The sequence below is a fragment of the Brienomyrus brachyistius genome, chromosome 10, assembly GCF_023856365.1.
Source record: "Brienomyrus brachyistius isolate T26 chromosome 10, BBRACH_0.4, whole genome shotgun sequence".
Classification (NCBI taxonomy): domain Eukaryota; kingdom Metazoa; phylum Chordata; class Actinopteri; order Osteoglossiformes; family Mormyridae; genus Brienomyrus; species Brienomyrus brachyistius.
In genome coordinates, this window is record NC_064542.1 from 7294370 (window position 1) to 7322011 (window position 27642).

Below are 27642 nucleotides of genomic sequence, written 5' to 3' on the forward strand. Positions count from 1 at the left end.
CCTGGGCGTCTTTGGCGGAAGGGCTGCATGCAAACCTTCGCCGCTCACTGGCTTTCGGTTACTGTTTAATTAGCACATGCTATCAGGAAAGTCGCTAATTTCCTGGTGTCAGAACAGATATTGGACAAGCCATTCTGGGTGAAATACCAGCTTGTGATTAATGTCTGGCAGTGGGAACGTTATACAAGATCATTTGTTCTAGTGACAGGGACCTCTGTTTCAATCTCCATAATGTATTCTTCTTCAAAAGTTGTTTGAGTTGCACAAAACTGTTATTTCTAGCATATGAGCAAATGCACATATCAGAAGTGGCCAGTCTAATCCAGAAAGGGCCGCTGTGTGTGCAGGTCTTCGCTACAACTCCCTAATTAGATTACTAATTATAGGACTGACTGGCTGATGAGTTCTCACTACTGGGTTTGAAAGCTGACATAAAGGTTACCCCAAACACCTGCATATACAGCGGCCCTTTGCGGGTAAGACTGCCCCCCCGCTCTATGTACTTAAAATTCATACGCAGTTTGTATTTTAATGTTTACATTGGAGACTGTTAGCAATGATTGATTCCCAGGTCTGCAACAATAAATTATTTCATGCAATTCAGGCACTGAAATCTCATATAGCCAAAGAAAAGGTCAATGCCATCTAGCGTGTCTCTTGGCAGAGTTTTGGTCAATGAATCTTGATTAAAGGCACCACATGACTGACTTCAAAGGCCAAGCATTTGTCAGGTGCTCCAAAGACCCTCTTTTTTTCTCACGCTCATTCGCTGTGGGGATAAAACCCCAAACTGCACAGATTCTATATAGAACAGATTAATCTCTTTTGTTTCAGATGGCCGATGTATTACAAAATACAGTAGAAAGTCCTAAATGAAAAGAAGGGAATGCTTCTATTTTTAAATTAATGCATTATGTCTTTTCCTGTAAGCTTCATAATAGTGCTGTCCAGTGCACGTCCGCACACGGTAGTGACTTGGCCAAGAAATACTTCACTTTTCCACGTGCGGTTTTGGTCGCACGCAGAGGGAAGTGATGTAAGTTTAGTCATCAGGAGTTTGCGCCAGATGGCTGTGGACATTCTGCAGTGGATTTTTTTATGTCTCTTGGACATCATGCGCGTGCATGCGCACCAACTGCGCTTGTGCAAGGGGAAATTGACTTGGTCTTTCCAGTAGGTGGCAGTGTTGACATTCACAGAGCAGAGGTCAATGACGAAAGAATAGAGGAAGAATAGCTGTTGTTGTAGCAGTGATGGTGGGCAGCTGTATGACGAGGTGTGGAACTGCCCACCTATCTCATTTTTCATACCATCCAGACATTATACCGCGGTATACAGTGCCTTCAAAAGCAATGCTATCCAGGCTAATTTTGTCATAAGGATTTCAAAATACTGCAGTGTTACCTTAATACTGTCCAAGCTTAAGCTAACAATTTTAACACTGTTCAGGAAAAGTTTACTCGTTTCACTGAACTGCTTGTATTTGTTCTTGTTGCAATACATCTGCCCTCTGCTGGCCTGGTGGAAAATATCACCCTTGTATGCATGCACCAACCATGACCATCTGCATTGTAGTATGAATACAACTTTCCTCACGCATAACCGGTTGCTGCCAAAAAGAGCATGAAGAAAAATGATATGAGCTAGGCCTGTGTGCGAGGGTGCAAAAGGCCCCGCCCACTGCACTAATAAATGGGCAAAGTGGGAGGTCCCTCGGAGGCTAGCTCACAGTCACACGAGAAACCGGCCAGACAGAAAACTCTACAACAACCCCTGCACCCAGTGCCAACATTATTTTGCCGTTTCACATGAGAATCTGAGTTTGACTGTGAGTGCTGGCTTTAAAGCAGACGACAGCCCTGAAGCAGAGGCGAATGCCCCAAATGAGTTTGCCAAATGCTCATTAAAAATCTAAATGAAAGCAGAGAGTGACAGAGGCTTATTTGTCATCCACCATTTATCCAACCAAGCAGCCCGCTAGCACACACAAGCAATTAGTTATCAGATTTGTCATAAGTGTGAGTAAACGCAATGAACAAGTCACAGGATGAGATTATTGTGTGACAACTAGTGTGTCAAGTACAAATATGTCTGAAAACATATTCGATCAGCACAATAAATGATAGAAAAATGAAATATTTAACTAACTATCCATCTTTATATCATCCATCCATCCGTCCCTCCATCCATCCGTCCCTCCATCCATCCATCCATCCATCCATCCATCCATCCATCCATCCATCTATCCATCTTCTAACTGCTCATCCTGGTCAGGGTCATGAGTAGGAGCCTGGAGTCAATCCGAGAAAGAAAATGGCATATTTCAGTAAATATTGCCAAGGTAAGAGTGTCAATTGGGGGAAGAAATACTAAAAAATGCTTTAAAATGATGAATGATGAAGGCTGTACAGGCGAATCATGATGAATTACACAAGCCCCAAGAGAATCACACACCTGCATTTAACTGCAAACAGGGGTGGTCACTGCAAACAGGGGTGGTCACTGCAAACAGGGGCGGTCTCTACTGATTCCTCACTTCCACAAATCGACAATAGAAAAAAACAGACAACCGAAAGGTATTTTCCTGATAATATCGTACAGCTACAGTGATGATTGTATCGTTTCATAAGCACTTAGAAGACGGACTGCATCATTCTCCATAAAAACAGACTACAATAAGCTGCCTACCCAGATGACTGAGACCTCACTGACTATAAGGAAATCCCTTAAAGCTTCACGCCCAATAAATCATTCATTCTCCCATCCCCATTATCTTATGAACAGCTTCCTTCCATTCCTACCACAAGCTGGACATAAGCACTCTGATTGCGGCTTTATCAAGAAACCTCTTCAGAATGGTTTCCATTGACCTGGATCACTTCTCCTAAGGTCAGATGACAAGCTCACCCATCAGTGTCTTTTACCAGCGTCTGGCCTGTAATCTACCCTCTCAGTGTCGTATTTAGCCTCCCAGTGCGATGCAGGCTGAGCAGTGCCTGTCTTAAGAAAAACAGTAACACCGTGGCGACCCCTGCAAAGCTCAGCAGCTGGTCCATGAGGCATGAGGATGCCTGTGATTCGCATGAAATGAGGCCCTCCATCAGGGCCAATGCAGTGCGCACTGTGCAATCGCCAGGGCCAATGCAGTGCGCAGGGTTGGCAAAATCTTAACCTAGGGGAAAACATTAGAGTCCCTGCTGGCAGATATCTGACGGGTGTCCCTTGCTGTCCCGTCACAGGGTCCTTTCTGCTTCTGCGTCAGCTCTAAATTGCAGAGGGACTTTGTGGGGTGGGGGGGGGGGGGGGGGGGGGAGCATGTGTGTAAATGCCAGGTATTTGCAGGACAGGCGCTACAGTGAATAACATGCTACATACTATTAAGGGACGTTTCTGGAATAGTGTGGGGAGCAGAGTCACTGCTTCCTGCCCTTAGCCATCTGCCTGCCCCCTGAGCTGAATATCGCCATTCCAATAGCTTAACTTAGGCAGTGTAATTATACCTCATTATACCAGCTGCTCACCCTGCTAGATTGCGGTGCCCCCCCCCCCCCACCTGCTGTAAAGATGGCCTGATTTTCACCCAAATCCCCAACGTAATTCCTCTGATTCGGTTTGTCGTGGAGGTGCTGCTATGTTTGACTAATGGCAAACCTAATAATAATTATAACGCTATAATAATTATTATAATAGTGATGAATTTATGAATCCTGAGAATAAAGTCGTTCTCCTGTGACCACAAGTACCACTTATGCATCATAGCTAAACAAGAGTTTATTAATGATGTGTTACTCCATCCCGGCCATGTGTGCATGATAGTCAATGAGATTCAGGACTGACGTTTAACAGGTTTAACAGCCCTGACTGACACTCACACTCTAGATGTGTCTCTGGACACGTCACATGAGAAAAGCACTTTCACTGCATGTAAATCAATCGAACTTTTAATAATCTAGACTTGTACGATTTGTACAAATTCATCCAAGTTCCAGTCACTTGTACAGAATCACAAAAGATTAAACAAAAGGTATATCTGCTTCTTCCTGGGAAGGCAGTGGTGATGGTCGTGTCCGAGTCAAAATTCCACAATTTATGGGTAGCAGTGATACATGGTTCTGAATTTCGTTTAATCCTTCAGTCGGAGCTGAATCCACAGGCTGTGCATTCTTAGGGGTTCTGTGATATACTGACAGAGCGAGGTAATTATTCAGTGAATGTAACGCCTGTCTCAAGGTTATACTGTGGACCGTGGGTGGCACTTAAATATAATGAGAGTTTTATGTGTTCATTGTTGAACCCGAGACACCATGCTGAGAGGTTTATGATGTTTAGGTTCAGCCTCCTGCTAGAACAGGCAAAGCACTGAGGAGGTCTGGCCGACACGTCTGACTGGGAGGTAGACAGGATTTCGTCGCGGTGATGCACACTCCCAGCAGGTGTGCAGATGAGGTCAGACTTTCTTTTTTCGTAGAATTTTCATAACACTTTACTTGCGGGGCACAAATAATGTAGTAGTACACTCTTAATTAATGCATTGATTAATCAGAAACCAAGTGTTGATCCCATATGGATCCCATGTTCATGATTAATCAGTGATAACGGGTCTTGTATTTCACGCAGTTACTATATTTGTTCATGATTTGGATGGATGGATTTCTTCAGTATTAACTGAGTTACTTGTGTTATCAAGAATTCTATGCAAGCTGTACATTTTGGCTTAAATGGACCATATTGATGAAAAGCAGAAAGCGTTTAGTTTGAGGCTTGTGGCTTTTTTCTTTATTAGAATGAATAATTCATTGAGGTCCTTTGAATAACACGGACGTAGGTCTGGTCTTCTACGAATGATTACCAAGACCCCCACAATCAGCGTCTGGGGCCTTTCTGAGTATGTAAAGTAAGAAACTCTTCGACTTTATTAATGATTGACAAACACATAATTATGACCGGCTGCGCCTGCCTGCATCCCTTCCACTGCGTCAGTCCAGCTGAAGCTGAATATTTCAGTAATATTTGCCCCCCCCAGCGCTCTCCTCGCTCGCCCGGAGCCTGATGGCTTTGGTGCACCTGTCGTTATGATCTGGTAGCATCGCCTAATGAAAGGTGCCATTTATATCTTCCGCAATCACTCGTTCTTGCTAAATACGCCCGACCCTCCCCGAGAAGAGCCCCAGCGCCACGGAGCACCTCAAAGGCAGCTCTTGATTAGGCCGTTATAAAATACCGTGATGTAAAATCGCATAAACGCAGTGCTGTGCACTTTCCGCGTATTCAGGAAGGGGAGAGGGAGCTGTGTAACTCATGCAATTATCGCTGTTTTTCATCACATTTAATTTTAGTGACTGTTAATGTTTCAAATAGCAACAAAAATGGTGCTGCTCAACGGTAAAAATTAAACAATAATTATGATAAATCAAAACAATCTATAACCTAAGTACTAAACACTATAAAAATTTATGTTAATGAAAGGGTCCATTTTCCTGAGTGCAATACTCTGTATGTACTGTATACAGTACTTTGTAAATAATAAAATGGATATAAACATTGATAGTAAACAACTGATTTATTACTTAGTTTAAAAAAGAGTTTGCCCAGCACTGGAATGTCAATAGCAGTAATAAACCAGTTTGACAAAATGTAACATACAAATTATTTCCATATGCTTTACATGTAAAACCTTGTAACATAGTTAACATTGGTAATTTCTCAAAAAGACAGATAAAAACACATTATGTACATTTAAATAACACGTGTGTGTGTGTGTGTGTGTGTGTGTGTGTGTGCACTTGCCAAATTCAGGTGACGTCAGAGACCCAAAGCTCGGTGACAACAGAGGAATTAGTAGTGGCAGATATAGATTGTGGAGCTGTACCAGTCCGCAAATGTGTCCCATTTTAAAGCCTGTTCCAAACTCCAAGTGGGTGATTAATTAAATCAATGCAGAGGCTCCTTAAAGGACACATTGCCTTTGGAAATAACTCGATTCAGGCTGCAGTGGGACAAGCATCGAGGCCATGGGCAAGAGTGACGGATGGCCCACGCATTAGTGTGCCCCTCTTTTCCTAATTTTCCCCGACGCCTGAGCTTGTTGGGACCGACAGAACTCCTACAGTCACAGCCTCGTTCGGCAATAGCAGATAAAGCATATTATTTAGCGATTAAAACATTCTGTTTCAGTGCAGATCGCCAATCACACGAGACTAACCCCAGCTTCAGGGTATTACAGTGCATGGACGGCTAGCTCACTCCCGGGAGAAGTGCTGTGAAGGGCAGACTGGTAATAAACACATTGATGCTAACCTAGCTATACTAAAGTAGCTAATGTAGGATGCAACAACATTATAATGTTATAATGTAACAATATAATGCTGCATGCTGCGATGGGCTGGCCCCCTGCCCTGGGTTGCTACTCGCCTCGTGCCCATTGCTTCCGGCATAGGCTCCAAACCCCCCGCAACCCAGAAGGATAAGCGGTATGGAAAATGGATGGATAACGTTGCATGCTTGAATATAGGATGCAGAAAGTAGCATTCCTTACATATTTAGTGGGGTCTTACATGGGCTGTGAATAACAAGGTACAATATATATATATACTCTACCTTATATATTAAGCATCCATATGAAAATATTAAATATGTTAGACACCAAGCTTGGCCGGTGATGAAAGAGAATGTGGTAACATAAATAGATATAGAACATAGCATATATCTTTGTGTGGGGATTTTCATACACTCTCCAACAATTATTTGATCTACAATCTGTCAGATGTGTGAATAAAAAAAAGAAAAGAAAAATAGAGGTTTTTTTTTCTTCTATATATAGTAAAGTTCTCATGTTTAGCATGGAATGTACATGCAATACATGTGAAACAGGACAAAAAAATATTTACAATGAATTTACATGACGGAACCTCCTGTACCTGCCTTAAAACAGCCGGACTGAGACTATAACTGGAGATAATAACTGGAATATGTGCATTTGGGGTATTTTTCCAAAGATTGCATGCATGATAATATTGAAATTATGATAAGAATATGACAGGAATATCAAATAAGCCAGTAGTACGAATGTGCAGCGAAGATCAAACAGTATTTTGATGATTTTTTTTTTGTAAACCCTTTGTTTGTTAAACCCTGCAGAAAGTATGCCTGTGCATATCAACACGATTTTTTTGCCTGTATGCTAAGTTTGTCTGAACTGGGAATCCACCACTGTGCTTTTGACGTGTATTTTCTTACTTTTATGCTATTTTTTAAGAAAAATTACAGCATATAAAAACAATAAATATAACCATAAAAATTATAACCTGGCTTTTGCTACAACATTTATCTCAACACGCAAAACAAAAACGATATAGAATTATAAAAAAAATACAAACTGGAAGTTTCTGTCGATCCTCTGCAGCCGAGGGATAGGTGTGAGAGAGAGGGTCTTTTGGATGCATGGTGAGGCCAGGAGGTCCTGAGCTACAGGTACAGGTATGAGACCCAGTAGACCAGGTTGAAGAGGCCGAAGGCGGTCGGGAAGAAGATGCGGGCGTACGAGTCGATCTTGGTCACACGGATGTGCAGGCGGCCATGTCTCCAGGCGCCCGAGCGGCAGTCCTCGAAACAGCAGAAGAAGCTGGTGCAGTCCTTGCCGTCGAGGCACTCGTAGCCGAACTCCTCGTCACGCTCCGGCACGTGGACAGCGTTGTTCATCTGGATGGCCGTGGCCGCCCGGGCCCGCATGTCGACCACGGGGGCCTGCAGGAACCGGTCAGCACCGGGGAGAGATGGGTCAGTGTCGGAGATCCATTAAGCAGCGACGGCCCTGATCTGGTAAGACTCGCTGTTTAAGAGGTGAGTCTAGCTGTTGAAAAGGTAAATGTAGCTATTTTATCAGGTAAGTCTGGCTATCAACCTGGTGAATCTGGCGGGTGGAAATTTAAATCCAGTAACTTCTTATTGCTTTCACTATAGCGACAGGAGAAGAGAAATAAATAAAGCAAATTCACTGAAATCGCTTGTTAAAAGTGTTACCCAAGCATCAGTTGGACAACATTAAGGCCGCGTTGCACGGCTCGAGTTCCCTCATCAGCCATCGAACCCCAGGATAACAGTGCTGCCGAAGTGCCAAATCGATAGCTAACGAGGCTAAAAGTCTATTTCACTCTGTTAAGGCTCAGCTGACAAGATGGAGGCAGTCGAATCTGACGTCCCGCGGGTGCCGTGTACACAAACAGGAGCTAATAGCACACGTATGAGTGTCACGGTGCGGCACGGCGGGAGGTGAGTGCGGGCACGCGAGTGCGGCGGAGTGCCGCGGCCAGGCCGCCGAGACCAGAAGATGCCAGGATATTCTCTCTGAATCACTGTGAACCAAAACCAGCGATGGTCACTGAGGCACCAGATATACAGAGCTGACAGCCACAGCCCACCTCGACGAAAAGAGAGAGAAGGAAAGGAAAAGGAGTCTAATACACTCCATGCGAGTCAGTCAGCTCATGCAGAAGAACACGGCATGTGGAACGTGCCAGTGCTTCCCTCATAGTGAGAACCAAGTTCATTTCATCGACATTAGAAGATGATTCACTGACCAAATTACACGGGCCACCAGCCACACTGTTAACACACTGTTAACACACTGCTAACATACTGTTAACATACTGCTGACACACTGTTAACACACTGCTAACACACTGTTAACATACTGCTGACACACTGTTAACACACTGCTGACACACTGTTAACATACTGCTGACACACTGTTAACACACTGCTGACACACTGTTAACATACTGCTTACACACTGCTAGCACACTGTTAGCACACTGCTAACACACTGTTAACACACTGCTGACACACTGTTAACACACTGCTAGCACACTGCTAGCACACTGTTAGCACACTGCTAATCCCTGCTTCAGGGTTTCTGGGCGGAGATTACGAAAGCCCTGTATAAGGGGTCGTGTTGATTTAACAAGATTTTAATGCAATTTCTGTCTGCTACACCAACTTAAATGTGAACACACACATACTAAAAACATTCACTTTAAGATTAGGGTTAATCATAATATGAATTCAAATACTACTTTCAAAAGGTTAGGAATTCAAAACATACACTGACATTCACGATTTTGGTCATTTGTGAGTTGGCCTCAAACAATTAAATGGGAGTATTTTTGGACAACGCATAAGCTAAAATTACATTAATAGTACTGAAACTAATTTGGGTCACATTTGTATTACATAAAGATCAGGGTTATTTAATATTTGTTAGCGTACGCGCACACTGCATCTTATAAAAAAGACCTGTGTACTCTCAGCACCCTGGCCTGGGTACAACACACCTCTGTCTTGGTAACCAGCCTCTCTCACTTGTAAGCTGTCTTTGTGAGAGTGGAATTTTATTTTGGATAGATGCGCTTGCTCTTCAGGGTTGTTGGCCAAGCCTTACACACCAGAAACGTTTTATGGAAGGGAATGAGGCACAGGAAGATCTCATCGCCGTATACTTATCAGAAATGAGGAAGAAACAAAGAAAATCTTTACAATGAACAAAGTGCTGTCTTTTGAAAACTACTGCAGTCCATTATCACCCAATCAGCATCAGTATTACTAATGTCTCTGGTACTCAGTGTCAGTTTGGTGGGGGCTCCATCACAGCCCAACTTACCGGGTTCCTCCTGTTCTTCTCCTTGTTCTTGCTGGGCTTTCTGTTACTGACAAAGTAGTGCAGCGTTCCGTACTCGATCAGCGCGGCGAACACGAAAATGAAGCAGACGGAGACGAAGAGGTCCATGGCGGTGACGTAGGACACCTTGGGCAGGGACTTCCGGGCGATGGTGCTGAGCGTTGTCATGGTGAGTACCGTGGTGATGCCTGCCGGGGGGGAGAGCATGCCGAGGTGTGAGGGAGCAGCCAACAAGCACCCCCAGCAAGGATCTAACTGGAAATTCTAGGCCCCAACCAGAGACACTTTCAATCTGCGGGGGAGGGGGGGGGGTACCCCATCGCTATGGGTGAGTATTCTATTTTTAAAACATAAAATGTTATTAAAATAAAACATCAACTGGCCCATAGTGAATGACCCTAATTCATGACAGTCCAATTCCTACATTTGGAAGTGTGTGAGTGGAAGTTAAAATTAATTTCAGTCATTCATCCTTATAGATTTAATAATATAGTTCTCTGCTCCCTTTCCGAAACAGACTGTCCTATCACAAACTAACGCGGGCATCCTTAAGCATTTCGGCATATTGCAACATAATGCAATTACATTACAATATGCTGTCACAGATTAGTGCAGAATGTGGACTGATCGCATAGATTTCATGGGGAACATCTAATATTCACTGTTAAAGGAAGGTATTTCCAGACCTCAATACTGACAGCGCTGCTGCATGGAAATTCAATGTAGAATTTATATCGCTAAATATTCTGCAGATTGGAAAAATAAAAAAAAATATCATAAAAACCTGTATAATCTTTTTTTTGTGATGCAAATCTGCCCGCGAGAGCGGAAATAAAGGACGTCGTTAGCGAAAATGAAGGCTTCTTTTTCTCTGAGGATAAACTCGCTCCAGCGCTGAGCAAATGATTAATTAGCAAATGGCTGGCATAATAAGTTCCACTGATGTCAGTAAAATGCTGTCTTGCCCTTGATTCATTAATTATGAAAATTGCCCTTCTGGTAAGAGGTTCAGAGACATTGTGGGTCTGTGATTCCGTACCTAAAGATGTTCTAGCTGGAACTGCATCCTTGTTGATCCAAAAGGACACCCAAGATAGGACCACGATGAGGGTGCAGGGGATGTATGTCTGAATGGTGAAGTATCCCATTCTTCTGCTCAGATCGAAGAAAACGGTGAGAACGACGTAGTCGCCTGCAGAGGCAACATCATCCCCGTCGGTCAAATAAACAGTCTCAGGCCTTCTGGGAAACAGGCAGCACAAAACCCATTGAAGCCCCCCTCTCTGTGAGGGGGTGCGGGTGCTGCTGAGTCACCCAGCTCTCCCTAATGACACAGGCGGAACCCCCCAAAAGCACAGCACCCCCCCCCGAAGGCGGAACACTGGAGCAGCCAAACTCCCAGCTGACTCCGGAAGCTCCCTCGCATGTCCGTGTTTCACCACGCCAAAGACAGCGGGAAGCAAGCTGTGTTACTTCTTACCTCAAAGGCTATCTTAGCACTGTACTTAACACTGCATTTAACACTGCGCTCTGTGATTATGCTCACATGGAGGTGTAAATGTTTCAGTTAAACATGCGTAACGTAGTCATTGGCTTTGTGGTTGAGAAACCATGTTCGTCCCAGACAAAACGGCCTGTGCTTTCTAATGCAGTTTGCACGAAAGGTTATTATCGATATTGACACTGGACTTCAGAGCAGGTGAAGTGCCCAAGCCCCCTGGACCACCAGGGCGTGACCTCGGTCCTGAGAGTTATTCAAATGTCCAGCATAAGTGTGTTGGTCCAGAAGACTGTTTAGATGAGCCCATAAGCTCAGAGACAGACACCCGTTTGGGGTTTGTTTGTTGTTGTTGTTTGTGTGTTTGTTTGTTGTTGTTTGTTTGTGGTCGTTTTGTTTGTTGGCTGTCAGATTACGTTGACGCCCCTCCCCCAGCACAGCCGATGCTGCAATTGAAGGTCTCCCGCATCACTATTTCTGCATCGTAAAAGACAGGATCGGCCATCTGCGTCCTTCACTGCTGCCCTCTGCATGCTCCTTCTGCTCATATTTCACAGTCAGGAGGTTCCGATCTCAGGAGCAGGGACCCTTCTTAAAATTCTGGCTGAGGCAGGTAACAGTTTACCCACGCAGACACCGAGGAGTGTACCAACATGACACACTCACGGAAACGGGGCGGTCAGCTGTGGATACGATGGCGGGGCAGGGCGTTCTGGCCCTCTGTCACACCTCGTGCTCCGCCCCCGGCCCCTACGATATCGCACCGAATGCGCTGTTTTGACAACGTGTTTGTTTACCTATCAATGAGGCATCTGGAAGCATTTCTTACACACGCCAGCAGCGATGCTATGATCTGTTATATAAGGGCTCTTGAACAATGAACACGAAACACAAAAAAACTGCAATCCTGATACATTCAAAAAGATCAAATATTCTGTTTATCACATTTGTTTATTAACACGTACGTTTAGGCGGTAAACAGTAATTTTCACACCCGCCTTCCAGCAGATGGAGATGAACATCCAGGCAGGATCTGTGTGAAGGTGATTGTGGTTGTCTCATTTCACATTTTTGAGGGAAGTTTCAGACCATCCCTAAGAAAATCTAATTCAGTCATGCCAGTTTCCTTCTGTGAACATAAGTACCCCGGAAACCTTTTTTTTACGGTTCCAGCTGTTCACAGAATCCCACCTCCTGCCATTTTTCTAGCCTATAAATGCCCATTGGTGTGATTCACAACTTTTTCCTGAAATGGATGTGCTATCACACCAGTGGACTCCAGCCACTGAGTTTGTACAACACTGTTTGCTGTGGTCACGAGGCGACCTCGTCTCATGCTTACACCCACCCATCACCGTCGTGACGTGACCTGCTCACAGCAGTCTGACGCTTCAAATAAGTGATTATCTCCCTCAGTTTACAAAAAAACTTTCCACGTTCAAACTTTCAAAATTTTCACTTATGGAAACCCGAAGAGTTAGTTCCTAGTGCGTTGATTTCTGATTATCTGAAATTTTGTGTTGGAAAATGGTCAAAATCTGGAGAGTTTCATCCACCTCCCACATCGTCATCCCTCCTGCTACCAGGAGACTGAAACTATTTGTTTGGCCTATTTTGTTGGATTTCTCAAAATGTGAAACCTAGCGAATCACTTTTTAATAATTATTTATGATCCTCCTGCATCACTAATTGGCAGCTCTTTACACAGCACATAGAAACATTCTCAAGGGCTGTGTACGTTTAGCTTTATCCTGGAGTGAACTTGGGAATAAACTCTTCCATAACAAATAGGCCGCCCATCCATCCATCCATCCATCCATCCATCCATCCATCCATCATTCTATCCATCCATCTATTCTTCTTCCAGCAGCTTATCCTGGTCAGGCTCTTGGTGATAATGGTAATAGCATGTACAATGAACAAATTCCAAAAAAATGTTTATAAATCGAAATTTGTGTTATTATATAAATATGTATATTTTTGTCTGGAAGCGTGGGACCTGCGAGTGGGCAAAGCAGTGCGGAGGAGCAGGAGGAGACACACAGCTCTGCCCGCACGCCCATGATGTCCGCTTGGGCTTTTACTCTCCAGCATGAGCATTGTAACGCTTGCGGGGGCTGCCCCTGCGTAAACCCCCCCCCCCCACCCCCGCCCCCCAGTATCGACTACAGGACTGGCAGAACATGCTCCAGCGTGTGTCATTGAGTGCTGGCGCGTGTGGCACTCATGGAAAGGCCCAGAAGATTTTAGCCAAAGTATCTGAAAGTATAAGATGTAACTGGCTATTTAAAAGCTGTTAGGTGGGTGTGAGTCGGTTACAAAACAAAGACATTATGGGGGGCTTTCGCTTTGCTGCCAGATGGAACCACGGATACAGCCAGACCAGCTCCTCTGCCTCCCTGAAGACTTTTCCGGAAGGTGCTCACAGCCCCATCTTATGTCACGATTTGCAGAGAGCAGCGGTCACATGTCTGATTCTGCAGGTCTCCCTGTCATGCACCGTGTTCCCCGCATTCAGCAGCCGGAATTTTGGTGGAAGCTGCCAGAACAGGTCCGCTTTCAGATGCCCACAAATTAGATGGAGTTCTCCCATCGCTCATTTGAACGCCTTAAGCTAAGGTGCGACACACCTGTGAAAAACAGGAAACAGGGCTTTTGGCTCTTAAAATAAAATCACACAGGGTAAAAGCACAGTGTCACCAGCTAAGGTGCATGACGGAGAAGCCAGACCGGCCCCAGCAATGTTCTCCACGACGTGACCTCACCACTACTGACGTGTCACACATGACGGGAATCACAATGTGAGAAATGTAGTGACAGACAGACTCGCTTTCCTTCCCATGAGGCACTTCCACCTGCTGAACTACTGCTATATCCAGTTTTGATAATTCTGTTTTGCTTTTAAATGGAAAACTCTGATACTAGGGGTGGCATGGTGGTGCAGTGATTAGCACTGTTGCCTCACACCTCTGCGACCCGGGTTCGAGTCTCCACCTGGGTCACATGTGTGTGGAGTTTACATGTTCTCCCCATGTCGTCGTGGGGTTTCCTCCGGGTACTCCGGTTTCCCCCCACAGTCAAAAAACATGCTGAGGCTAATTGGAGTTACTAAATTGCCCGTAGGTGTGCATGTGCGAGTGAATGGTATGTGAGTGTGCCCTGTGATGGGCTGGCCCCCCATCCTGGGTTGTTTCCTGCCTCGTGCCCATTGCTTCCAGGATAGGCTCCGGACCCCCTGCGACCCAGTAGGATAAGCGGTTTGGAAAATGGATGGATGGATGGACTCTGATGCTGCGATTATTCATTTAAATCCTCATAAATCACTTCCATCATTACCAAACAGATACATCTAAACACACGTTATGGAAACCGCCTTGTCTGTGGGGTGTGGTGCCCTTTGCATGGCCTTTATCTACCAGCGATGGCCTCAGACTCACTGCTAACTGGTTTAACAGGGACCTGACACACCACCGTGGAACCAGGAGCTGAACTATGGCCTGTGCCTTCAATCCCCATCAAGCCTCTCTGCTCCGAGCATGCGGGGGTGGCTGCTGACGCAGCCATCTGTGGAAGATTTTGCAAAAATGATGACATCTGCAAGCCGGCCAGGATATTAGGGGAACTTCAGAGGGCATTTCTGCAAACAGATGCATTTCTCAAAAGTGGCCCTTGGTGCTTTTGAACCAAAGATGGCAGGGTACAAAATAATTCAAATTATTTTGTGGCGTGTGACTGGTGGACAGGCATAGTTAATATTGTGAAAAAAGACTTAGAAAAATGCAAAGGGATCATTTACCCAAAGATGAGATATTTTACATATTCACTACTTATTACTTGCTTCAGCATTTTCGGCTATTTGCACCAGCAGAGTATGATAAACAGCTTATTTCACAGTTCTTTAGCTGAAGTCGCTCGCTGTCGACAAATAAAAGTATAAGGGAATATAAAAGCATCTGAGGACCATTAATAATCTACAGCCTCAAAGTGGCAAAGAGTCAATAGAAATGCTGGATGATCACCACACTGGTGGTTTATTTCTCTACTTTATTTTCCAACACTCTTCTTTGAAGCATGTATGTCTTTTAGTGGCCTGAGAGTTTACCAAAGATCACTGGAATACAATCAGCGTGTATCACTTAACAGAGCAGATCTACACGGATCACAAGTGCGTGGAGGTCTGGTCTCCCTCACACCAAGGAACTCCATCTTCCACTTCCTCCATATCTTTCACATGGAATCACTGGAAAAGGAATGAGGGTGGGGCAACATGAGGCCTAGAGCCCCCTCCCCAAAAAAATTGCCGCTGGAAAGAGAGGCCCCATCGCACCTTGTCACTACTCAACACTTCATGCCCCCTTGATGTTGTAAGCATTTGTGGTGTTTTTGGGTTCCTCATACAGAGCTTTTACCCCAAAAGGCTCTAGTATTTGGCTGTAGTATCACCCACAGCTGGGGGGGGGGAGGATGGGGGGGTTCCGTCTGTGGCTGGCAAGACTACACAGAAGCGTAAGGGAGAGTATGACATTGGGGGAGGCAAACTTCGTCATTTAATAGCAAAGAGCTATTTATTAGGGAGGCGAGGGAAGCCAAATTAAATATTGGGGGGTGCAGGCCCCCTCCCCAGTTTGTACGCCTGAGACTGCATATTGCAACACTTCATATTTACTCCTAGCTGTAACCTGATTCCGACACTTTAAAACTCAAAGAAAAAGATTAAATTGTATCGGGAAATTTCATATTTGGGATAGATAATAACATATATTTTTCTTTTGTGCTACAGAATGTGTCCCTCATAACACCTCTGTACCTTTAAATACACTCTACTGACTCACTCTTGCCAGCTCTATAATAAAAGGAGATGCTTCCCGTCAATCCGCATGAATTCACCACAAGCTCCTCGGAAACCCGCCCTTTCTTAAATCGGGAGTCATTTAGGAAAACGGTCTAAATAAAGCCGTAATCTCATCACTCTGCCTTTAAACGATCTCTTTAAACTCCGAGGGATTCTATATATAGTCTCATGTTATAATTCCTTTGAATGGCTGTCAGGATTCATTGTATAAGCCGTCTGTTATGTGACAGGAGCTACCTGAAACGGTCTTCACAACCTCTGTGGTATTCCTCAGGCCCACGAAGGAAAACTGGTACAGCCTCCAGGACCGCGTGTCTCCCACCTCCACCGAACTCCGCTTCCACTTGTAGACGATCTCCTCTTTGGGGTAGCCATCTAAAGGGAGGGTGGGACGGCAAAAAGGCTGCATTTAGCAGACACCTTTACTCAGCCTAATATTGCATTTCCATCCATCCATCCATCCATCCATCCATCCATCCACAGTTGCTTTTCCAATGCATGGTTGCTGTCAGGACTACGGTTGCCATGGATCCCTGGAAGCACGACTTGCGGGATGACATGCACGTCCATCACAGACCATGATGGACAATTTCCATGTTTTATTCAGTATCTACATGACCTTCTTTGAGGGAGCGCGGCTGCCTCGCGGAGAAGCTACTGGCAACGTGACGCGTTTATTACATGTTACACAAGGGACCAATTTACAGTCATATTTCATTTTTCAGCCACTCTGAATGGATCTCTGGAGAGAGAGTATTGTATACTATGCACTATAGTATATTACAAAAATATAATCCCACTGTAAATGCTGATGGATCCATTAAATACTGACTCATGTAATAAGCCAGGGTATGTAGTTTGTTACACAAGGTCCATTTTCTGAAACACATTTTAAAACTTCCTTGTTTTCTTATGCACTATACATCCAAAGGTGTTTCATGTATAACTAAGCTTCCGCACATTAATCCGCCCAGTCACACCTTGTTCCTTCAGTTTTTCCACTCTGATGTCCTCCTTCTGCTATCTGGCAACCCAGATCATCCAGACTGGGCCTTGGTTTATTGTCAGCAGCTACCCGTCACAGCCCAAATCCCGGCCTGACTGCGGAAACACCAGCCGGTCGGCTTCCCTGCTTCACAGCCATACAGTCTAATCCGAGTCACGGCTCAGATTCAGGCCAAAGCACCTCAGTCTTCTGAACCCTAAAGGGCGGCACCTTCCTAACAGTCACATGTGCGTTTTAAGTCACCTATGATGAAGATGTCTGGTAAATAAATTGCAATACCAATACAAAAAAGCAAGTGGATCAAATGTTACATACAAAGGTAGAAATTATTCTTCATAAATCCGGTTGAAAAATTAGCAGTGACTTGCCCTTTTTATATATTTTTGTTCATAAACTCAACCCATCAAGGTACATTTCCAGTTTGACACATGCATGAATAATGCAATCCACTCTCAGCTGATAGACACTGCTGAAATAATCATTAATATTACGTGAATTTATTATTAGCAGGACTGAGAATTCTTGTCGACTCATTTTCAGCAAAAGTTATTTCATTTTGTAATGGGGTTCGTTTCACTGTGTTAATGTGTCAGTAACAATCAAATGTTCACACCCTCTCCACGGATCCCTCTGGAACTCCGATAACCGGAGCATGATTTATGGGAATCAGTCCTCAAAATTACGGATTCATTTGCTGAGAGTGTGCTGTTGCTTTGAAGCGAGGCGAGCGAGAAATGGCCCTCTCATGTCCGGAGCGAGAGCATGGCGTACCGCCGCGCGGACGTCTCTATCGCAGCCATTCGCATTCGTGCGCCTTTTCGCTGGCCGGCTGCTCGGCGGGGCCGGGCACGAGAGCGAGAAGCAGCATATGGGCAGACTTACAGCTTGAAAACTCCAGGGGACACGAATGTTCATCCATTGGAAAGTTGTTCAGTTTAAGCTGGCACTCCGCATCGATGGTCAATCTGCAAGGGCAGGGAGCAAACTCTCAGTCACTCGCTTCCCAGGTCAGTGACTAACACGTCCGCAGCCGACAAGACCGCTACTGAAGCCCATATCACAGCAAAATTAACTTGTGTTGTGCATGTTAGGGGCTACAATCTTAACAGGGAACAGACCATGACTAGAGCCTTAATTATTAATCCCCTTGTTAGATCTAAGCACAAATAGGATTCTGTGTAGCATAATCCTATTTACCATTAAGACACTAAATGACACAGGACTAAAATAAGAAGGCTGTTTCAATATCTTCAAAATATTTTCTCCCTTAAATTTTATGCACAATCAGTAGTAATCAGTCATATTCACCATGTATAAAGGACAAGTTGTCAGTCATTGATCATAGATATGTATGTGAGGGTGTGTGTGTGTGTCTCTCTCTCTCCCTATATATATATATATATGGCAATTCCAATTAACCTCATCATGTTTTTTGAATGTTGGGGGGAAACCGGAGTACCCAGAGGCAACCCCACGATGACATGGGAAGAACATGCAAACTCCACACAGATGAAATCCCAGCAGAGACTCAAACCCTGGTCTCAGAGGTGGGAGGCAACAGTGCTAACTCTAAATATACCGGAGTGTGTAAAGTATTCTCCCATCGTTCCAGATCCTCAGCATACGATTGGGTGTCGTAATCCAGTGGGCGTCGGCCTTCTTGGAGTTGCGGAAGAAGGTGTCAGGGATCCAGATCTTGCCCACCATGTTGCTGTTGAGCCTCAGAACCTTCATTGTGCTGTTGAATTTCAGCCTTCTGTCGTACCACGTCTGAGCGAAGAAGATGTCTATGGTGTACTCCTGTGGGGGACACAAGCAAAGATGTCTATGGTGTACTCCTGTGGGGGACACAAGCAAAGATGTCTATGGTGTACTCCTGTGGGGGCCACAAGGAAATATGTCTTTGGTGTACTGCGGTGGGGGACGCAAGCAAAATGTTTATGGTGTACTCCTGGGGGGCCACAAGCAAAGATGTTTATGGTGTACTCCTGTGGGGGCCACAAGCGAAGATGTTTATGGTGCACTCCTGTGGGGGCCACAAGCAAAGATGTCTATGGTGTACAACTGTAGGGGCCACAAGCAAAGATGTTTATGGTGTACTCCTGTGGGGTCCACAAGCAAAGATGTTTATGGTGTACTCCTGTGGGGGCCACAAGCAAAGATGTTTATGGTGTACTACTGTGGGGGCCACAAGCAAAGATGTCTATGGTGTACTGCAGTGGGGGCCACAAGCAAAGGTGTCTATGGTGTACTGCAGTGGGGGCCACAAGCAAAGATGTCTATGGTGTACTGCAGTGTGGGGCACAAGCAAAGATGTCTATGGTGTACTGCAGTGGGGGAACCACAAGCAAAGATGTCTATGGTGTACTGCAGTGGGGACCCCAAGCAAAGATGTCTATGGTGTACTGCAGTGGGGGCCACAAGCAAAAGTGTCTATGGTGTACTGCAGTGGGGGCCAGAAGCAAAGAGCCTGAAGCCTCAATGCAGTGGCAGTGCAATCACCAATACAGTATGTGTTTTGCAGTTATGTAAGGGTTCATCATACAAAGAACACTGGACACACAGAAGACAGTAAAGAGAATAAAAATATGAAAAAGAGGATAAAACAAAGTACAAATAAGTTCAGACGTGGAGCACTGCTGGGATGCGTGGACGAAAAAGAGAAGTGTCTCATAACAGCATATCAGCTTAAGAATTTTAGCTAATTAGACAGAGTGTGGAGTGAAATGGCAACGCAGATTAATGTAAGAGAGGGGTGACTGACTGGGCCACCGTTACGTGTCCTAGTGAGGATCCTCTTGCTCCTGTTTAAACATTTATTAGGATCTGAAAAAGCTAAATGAAAAAATCAGCAGATGCTGACATCGTTATTCTTGCTCTATTCACATGGCTGATTTTTAATAACTTGACTTCCTCCAACTCCCCAAGTTCGTCAGCAGGGAGAGTAAATGAAAGTAAATGAGTAACAGTAGATGCTGTGAGAAGAACAGAGCTCATTTATCTAGATGAACCCATTCTTAATTATGAGCAGCATATCTGTATGCATCCGACACAGGTAAACAAGAGTGCCTGCTGTCAGTGTCCCTGCCCAGTCCGTACAAAAACAGGTTTACAGGTCGGCCTGTGGAACAGCACACGGACACGCTTAGCACACGGGAACCCATGTGACTCCCAGCACAGAGTGGACCCTTGAACCCTGGAAGCAGATACATTGGAAATGCCATCGATCTTAGATGATGGCGCTAGTGTGGCAGCTGGAGAAACACTTTGCCAAACTGCAACCAATTTACCCCCCTTTTGGTAGAGGCGCAGATCAGCTGGGCTGCCACAGACCCCTTAAAAGACACTAGTACTTGCTCCATTCGAGGAGATTAATATTCAGCCATTTCCCATGATGCATTGCCTCACTCGTAGAAGTAACCTGTCTGCTACGTGCTCCCAGGACAGGACTGTCAGATTCCCAAAAACCGATTATTTATTGGAACAGATTCGATACGGTATTAAAATGAAACAGATTTAAATGGAAGCAGCTGGAACGTAACTTAAAGGAGATTAAAATATTATCGCCGCAGAAAAACCCCACATGCGGAGCAAGGAGCCTGCTGAGCGTCCGTCCCAGCACCATAAGTGCAGCACTCACCATGTTGATAGCATTCACTGGACCAATGCTGTTTACAAACATGTCAGTATGGATCACAGTCGGTTTGACTAGAAAGAAAAACAAGAGAAAAGCAATGAAGCACAGGTCTGTAGCTGGTCACACAATACTGAGATCACACCACTAAATTTAGAGCCAGCGAAGAAAGATTACCGGGGGGTAACACAGAGAGGGGGCTCGGCACTCAACATGAGGACGCCATGCAGCCAACACAGTTATGCTAATGCTAACTGCTGTGCCCTTTCCCAGAGGATGACAGGAGGGGCAACTAAGCAACTGAGAACAAGAGTCTGGGCCTGATGTGTTTGATGTGTCTGGCATCAGTCCCCCTGAGAGGCAGTCGGAGGGGAACACTAGTGGGAAAAGCCATTCAGACATTCCCTGTATACACAAGGGTATAGGTACACAAAGCATTCCAGTTTTCTTAGTGAAACATCCTTAATAACATGAGCTAGTTGGATGGGGTCATGTACCAGCTTCTGGATAAGTTACAGTTTGTTGCATAATAAAACAAATGAGACTCAATGTTAAGATGCTCTATGCTCAGAACACTGACTGTACGGTTTGTATGGAGATTTGCAAATGTTAATAAAATACCTCAATACGATGCACATAGTACTGCATTTTATACAGCTATACTTTGAATAACTGTTGCGGTTGTAATTTCATTCCATTGCATTCATCTCTATGCCTGACTGACTCACCACATGGACTTATTCTGCACAGGCACAAGCATGGACATGGGCTCAGACACAGAAACAGGCCCAGACACAGGCCCAGACACAGGCACAGAAACAGGCCCAGACACAGGCACAGACACAGGCCCAGACACAGGCACAGAAACAGGCCCAGACACAGAAACAGGCCCAGACACAGACACAATCACAGGCACAGACAAAGGCAGACATCGGACACCCCATAGTGTATCGTCTTCATCACAGAAGGTGCTGCATTTTGGACAGACATCACATCTGTATCCAGCGAAAAGGTAAATCTAATAAAAAGGGTTTGTTTTCTCCATCAAAACGAAATTTCAAAAACTGGAAAACTCCTTTTCTGCCTTGCAGACAGCGGCCGTAATACAGCTTAACTCACTCTTCTCACAACGAGCACTTTGTGCGAGTGAGACTCAGTGATCGTTATTAACAGTGTTCCTTTCTCCTTTCTCCAGATGACAGGGAGTTCATACCCTCAGTGGCTCGACGATAAACAAGTTAAACCACAATAAATAGGTGAAACGAAGAACTGAGAGGAAACAAAACTTCAGTAAGTAGTTTTTCACTGTTAGAGTCTAAAGACATTTTTTAACAAAGTTTATTAAAGCCTTTTGTTTATCGATACTGAGTAAAACAAATGCAATAAAGGAGCGTAAAGGAGCATTTTGAGGAGCATGTTGGCATGTGTGGAAGCTTAGCCCGCACCTCCGATGTCCGGCCGCAATTTGCTGTCGTAACCCTGCAGCAGGCCGTTCAAGATGTGCGTGACGTCGCTCTCGTACACCTTAGGGGTCAGAACCCATGTTTTGTTTGAAACGAGATCTTCGTCATCATCTTTGTCAGATTCAAAGGAGCTGAGGAGAAAAAGAAAAACAGAAAAAGGAATAAAATGTCAGGGTTGGAGAGTCTCAGCGGCGAGAGGGTGGTGGCTCCCCCTACACCTCACAATGAGCGCCGCCCGGCCTTGCATCTCTCCTGCTGAATGTTGCCTTATTTTCACATCTCCGCTGAAGCCAGCTTGGCCTCTTGTCAGCACGTTGCGCAAAGCTTTCCCAAAGGTGAACCTCCACTTTTGTAGCATAGCTCTTTCCTGGAACCTTACCGGAGTGTAAAGGGGTTTGGGATTTGTGAGACAAACTGAAACAATGCATTAAAATGATTCAGTTCCCCATTAATAGCTTATACGCTCAGTTAAATTCAAACCTTTTTCAATTCCCTATATCGTTTAAACTGTTTTTAACATATAATACCATCATTAAGCTTGATGCTGGGCTCTTTTCTCTTCACGTTGTTTAAACATTTGAGATAGATCTCTCAGGACGGTACTGCTGCTTCTCCAGCTCTGTCTAGCATTTGTCTCTTGACAATTCTACTTTTATTTCTGTTAACTGAGCTGAAACACTCACTAGTAAACATGGTCTCATAACCCTGAGTAATTAGAAAAAATATTATCCAGGATGTTGTAGAAGAAAATTCAGAACTTGTCAGGGTCAGCACATGTCCATTCCTGCCCTTCATGTCTCTTCCCCGTTTGGGCAGCAGGTGTCGCTGGCCGTCTTGTTCCCTCCCTGCCTTTGTGCTGGACCCTTGCGTGTTTTCCCTGCTCCCTGAAATGCCACATGGCTCTGTGGGATGAGCATACGACATAGAGGCTATAACCCTCCTGTCATAGATTTGTGACCAGCTTCCCCAGTTTGTATTTATTGTTTTTATGTTCCCTAGTATTTGTTATTAGTCATCTTTGCTTCCCTGCTTTAATTTGCCCTGCTTGTGTCCTGTTTGATTTTGGTTTTACTTGCACTTGTTCCTAGTCTTTACCTAGTGTTCTTAGTCTTCTGTGTTTGTTAATGTTCCTTAGCTCCTGCTCTTGTTAATCCTAAGATATTCCACCTGTGTCTTGTTGCTCTGCTCCTTTTTTTGATTGGCTGATGTGTGTGTTGGTCTGCTTAGCCTTCCTTACCTGAGTGTATATTAGTGCCTGCCTTTGTCCTGTTCCTCAGTCAGTCACTGTACCCATGTCACTGTTTGTTAGGAGTTCTGTTTGCTTCATAGTCCTGCTCCCTGTGTTGCCCTGGTTTTATTACGTTATGGTTTCTTTAGTTGTTTCTTATTTTTCCCCTTCAGTTTTTTGACCCCTCATGGCCCCCTTAATTTGTGCCTTTCCTTCAGTGTGTTCTGTTTAGTTCAATAAACCGCCAGTGGATTGTCACCCTCATTTCTCACTTGCTCCATGCCAAACCGTAACAGAGCTAAATACAAACAGTGACAAAATCACCACAGTCAGCTTGCGATGAAGATAAAGTCTCAGTTCCAATACATGTGATGTCATGCTCCCTAAATTACTAACCTTCTCAAAATCCTCAGCCAGCTCCTCAGCCCTTTACCTATAAACATAAATGTGTGCAATATGTTTCGAATACAGGTCTGACTTAATAATGACCATAATCTGGTAATAAAGGCCATATGGAATTCTGCAGCCAACCAAAATCCCATATTTCTTTGAGCGCTTGGAGCTCTGAGTGGGATACACCCGGCAGAGAAAGCCTTGCTTTCAGTTCTAATATCCTGGCTCTTCATTGCATCAGCAAGTGGCAACATCTCTCAAAGCCACTTCCTCCTACACACAGCTGATACACTGAGGCCAGCTGGGCCTCACTTTCATTTAAAATAATGATTTAATAATCATCTCCAAAACATCTATTTACTTACACAGCTACATAAAACATGAAATGCAAGCAACTAACTGATGAGGCTACAACTCCATGAGCATCACGGTGCCCATGCAGTAAAAATCCGTCCAGTTTACTTCTTTATTATTTATGTATTAATAATATTATCAAAGCAACAAAAAAATCTGACACACAAGTGTTTGTGCAGCCTGGATCTCAGCAGGACTTACATTAGAAAGAAATACCTTTATCTCCTTTAATCAGATACGGTAATTAAAGCAATGCTTCCCGCAGGCGTGAATTGTTTCCAGACCATTATTATGGCTATGAAGCCCTCACATGCAACCTGTGTGCCATCTGTTATCTTTCCTTACTCAGGGCTGGTGCTGTCGAATACATTCCTCACAACGCTCAGCCTTCTGAAGACAGTGCAGCCTGTTTGTGACTGATGTCAATCAGCCAGGGACCCCAATGTCTGAACAACTGTGTTCTTCTGTGTCAGGCACAATAACTACGGTTTAAGCCACCATTTATATTTATAAGTCATTGCTAAAGCACAGCGGTTTACCTGAAGCATAACTCCAACAAAAGGCTGGTGTTAACGTCATAGCAAAAGCTTTATTATAAATAAATATTATAATAAAGTAATTTGCCCCATATTACCCCCGGTGTGCGGCTCAGGGTGCATCCTGTGCCAAGCCGTGGGTTTAGATGGTGTAGATTCCATAAGATTAATTTGATAAGCAGTTATAGGAAATTTCAAGGGGGACCGGCAGTTTATTTCCATTTTAAATTGGTGAGGGGCACTGGTGAACACCATGGTGATTTCTGAAGACGGCGTGATCAAAATGAGATTTTAACCATGGATGTGGTGTTTAGAAACATAACCTGCCTAGTTTCTTTTATCAGGGACACAGGTAAGTCTGGCCTCAGGCGCATCTGACCGTCCGTTGCGATTGGCCTGTACTTTCTATGGAAAAGATGGCGTCACGTTAAGGCCAACGGAAAAAAATAACATAGTTTATTAGGATCAGTGATTCAATTCAGTTTCCTTGTAACATTTTCACATAACTGGTTTCATTCTGTCTTTCTTTCAATAAAATTAAACATAATCTGTAATATTTATAATGTAGTGAATTAACAGAGCAGCATAGGTGCACTAGGGCTTTTAAATTGCTTGTGGTATATGACTGTATATATGGTTGAGTAAGCTATAGGTATGTACCCACCAACACACTGACATTCCAGTTAGGGTGTGCCCCAGGTTTGTGCCCTGTAATGCCTAGGATCACCCCCACCCCCAAAAATCTAATCCAAGTTAAAGTCACAGTTATTTTTAAAGAATTCTAAATGATAGACTAAAGTTTATTATTGTGTTACCAGACTCCATGTAAGCATGGTAAACTGTGCAGCTACCACACATCCGCAAGGCTACATGGGTAAGAGAGCGTACAGACATCACTCTTAAATACAACACATAAATCTGCCAAACTCCGCCCACAGTGACGACGCGCATGCAACTTAAGAGGAATATGGTTGTTTAAATAGTCGTGTAAGTAACAATTGTCTGGGCGATCCGCTATTTGTATGAACGAACTTGACGTTTCTATTGACAGTATACCAGGGGCACAATACTATTATAAAATTCATGCCTTATAAAAATAGATAATAAGTATAGATAAAAATAGATCTCTAGATATAGGCTACTGCATATCCCATTTACCAAGAATACATCTGAAGAATTAACTGGGAGTTTTTTTTTAATCATAGTTAATAATAAATAATTCACCATATTTGTAATTCTTGAAGATAGTGTAACAATATCAGTTGATAATCTAGCATTTTTTTTTATTTGAACTCAGCACTCATGTTAGTCTGAAGAAACCGTAGCTTCATATTATTGATCTAAAATACTGGAAAACGGCGTGTACACGTTTATTGTGGTGGTTCCCTAATATTTATGCATGTATACACAAAATATATAATATTAATATTAAGAGTGCATATAAATTATGGCTAAGAGGATAGATCGATATACAATATATCAAAATATAGACAAAAAGCCAAGTCAACCAATTATCGTGAAGGAAGTCTTATATGGAGAAAAATGATGTTAAACCCATAGTGTTTTGATAAATGTGACCACATCTCTGGTTCGTATTTTTTTCCCACCACAACAGACATAAAATAAAACATCAGGCTATCATATTTCTTACAAGAGACGTAGAATTTAAGAAAGATTGCCAAAGATTTATATTGCTAAGTAAGCGACAGCGGCTATCTTAACAGCTTAACAAAGAAAAGCACCGCACTCCCTAGAATAAGAGTAAAACACTTGCGAGGACGTATATTTGCAGTCCTGTAAAGGTATAGACAGCGTGAGATAAGGCATGTATGTTTTTCTTACCTCCGAATACTGGCGATTACAAATGCCAAAATGATTATGTTTCGGGAGAAAGTAGATCTCTTCATGTCACCTGGCCAGTTACACATTGCATTTACAGCGCTCACGATCGCCGTCTTCTCTTCGCTTTTTATTCGCTCGAAGTCTGGTTCCTACATTACGCACAAAGCAGGCTGTATTGGCGATCCTCTTAAGGAATTAAATTCACGGAGCTGTTATGTCTGAAGTCCCAGTCGGTCGCATGCACGAAAGCTCCTCGTGTTTTATCAAATAAAAGGCAGATACACACCACCTGCTAGGCACATGGACTATATTTGAGCGGCTGTTGAAATGTGCACTAGGGTGAAAATGAAGCGATACACGTTACAGCATCACGGATTAACACATGAGTGCATCATCAGGGGGCGCAGAAGCAAGGGAGAGGATTCCAAACGTCTCTTAAATTATTATCCACGAACAGATGCTGTATATGCGCGATAATAAACACATTATAAGTGGAGCGTTTAGGTGTACTGTTTCTGTAGTAGATGTGCATTTTCCTAGTACAAAAAATACACGATATATTAGGAATATGCATGTTAAATGGATCACATGTGTGTGCCATGTTGTTTTTGAATATTTAGTATTATATTACATAAATAAACCAATGAAAGCAAACGGTAGTAGGCTAGCCGAGGTTTGGATCTGTAAAAGACATTCTGTGATTCGTTAAAGACTCATTAACAGCTTTCTAAAATAAACAGGGGTATTCCGACCGTGAGGTGTCTTGAATAAACTTTTCAACTTTGCAGAAGTTGCGATCACACTGCGCAGCTGGGGATCAGCGCAAGGAAGCTCGGTCGCGTCCCTGTCGTCCTCTATTAAAATCCTTCACCAGCAATTTGAACGATTGATTTTTTTTAGATGCAACATTATGCTCTTAAAGTTCCCGATGAGATCCACCGTTATTTATGAAGCAACTCGAAAAATATTAAATTCAATTTATTTTATATAGCGCCTTTCACACCAACAATTACTACTACCACTATACGCTTTATTTAACGGCAGTATATTTTCGCACTGTGTACTCAGCCAATATAGTATGCAATATTTCGGGGAGGGAGGGGGGCGCTGCCAAGCATGATTGACGATAATAAATATCATGACGCCACGCTGGACCTCATGTT

At 43.9% G+C, this 27642-nt stretch overlaps 1 protein-coding gene across 1 annotated transcript; it reads right to left on the bottom strand.

The window, feature by feature from the left end:
• Positions 1-5541: 5541 nt before the first annotated feature.
• LOC125750900 (gamma-aminobutyric acid receptor subunit gamma-2-like) lies at positions 5542-26871 on the bottom strand. The gene is made up of 9 exons (XM_049029256.1): positions 26480-26871; positions 22109-22257; positions 20670-20737; positions 18609-18829; positions 17912-17994; positions 16261-16398; positions 10713-10865; positions 9656-9861; positions 5542-7743 (listed from the first exon to the last, which is right to left on the bottom strand). Exons 1-9 carry the CDS (start codon positions 26563-26565, stop codon positions 7465-7467), a joined length of 1383 nt encoding a protein of 460 aa, XP_048885213.1. The 5' UTR covers positions 26566-26871; the 3' UTR covers positions 5542-7464.
• Positions 26872-27642: the final 771 nt, after the last annotated feature.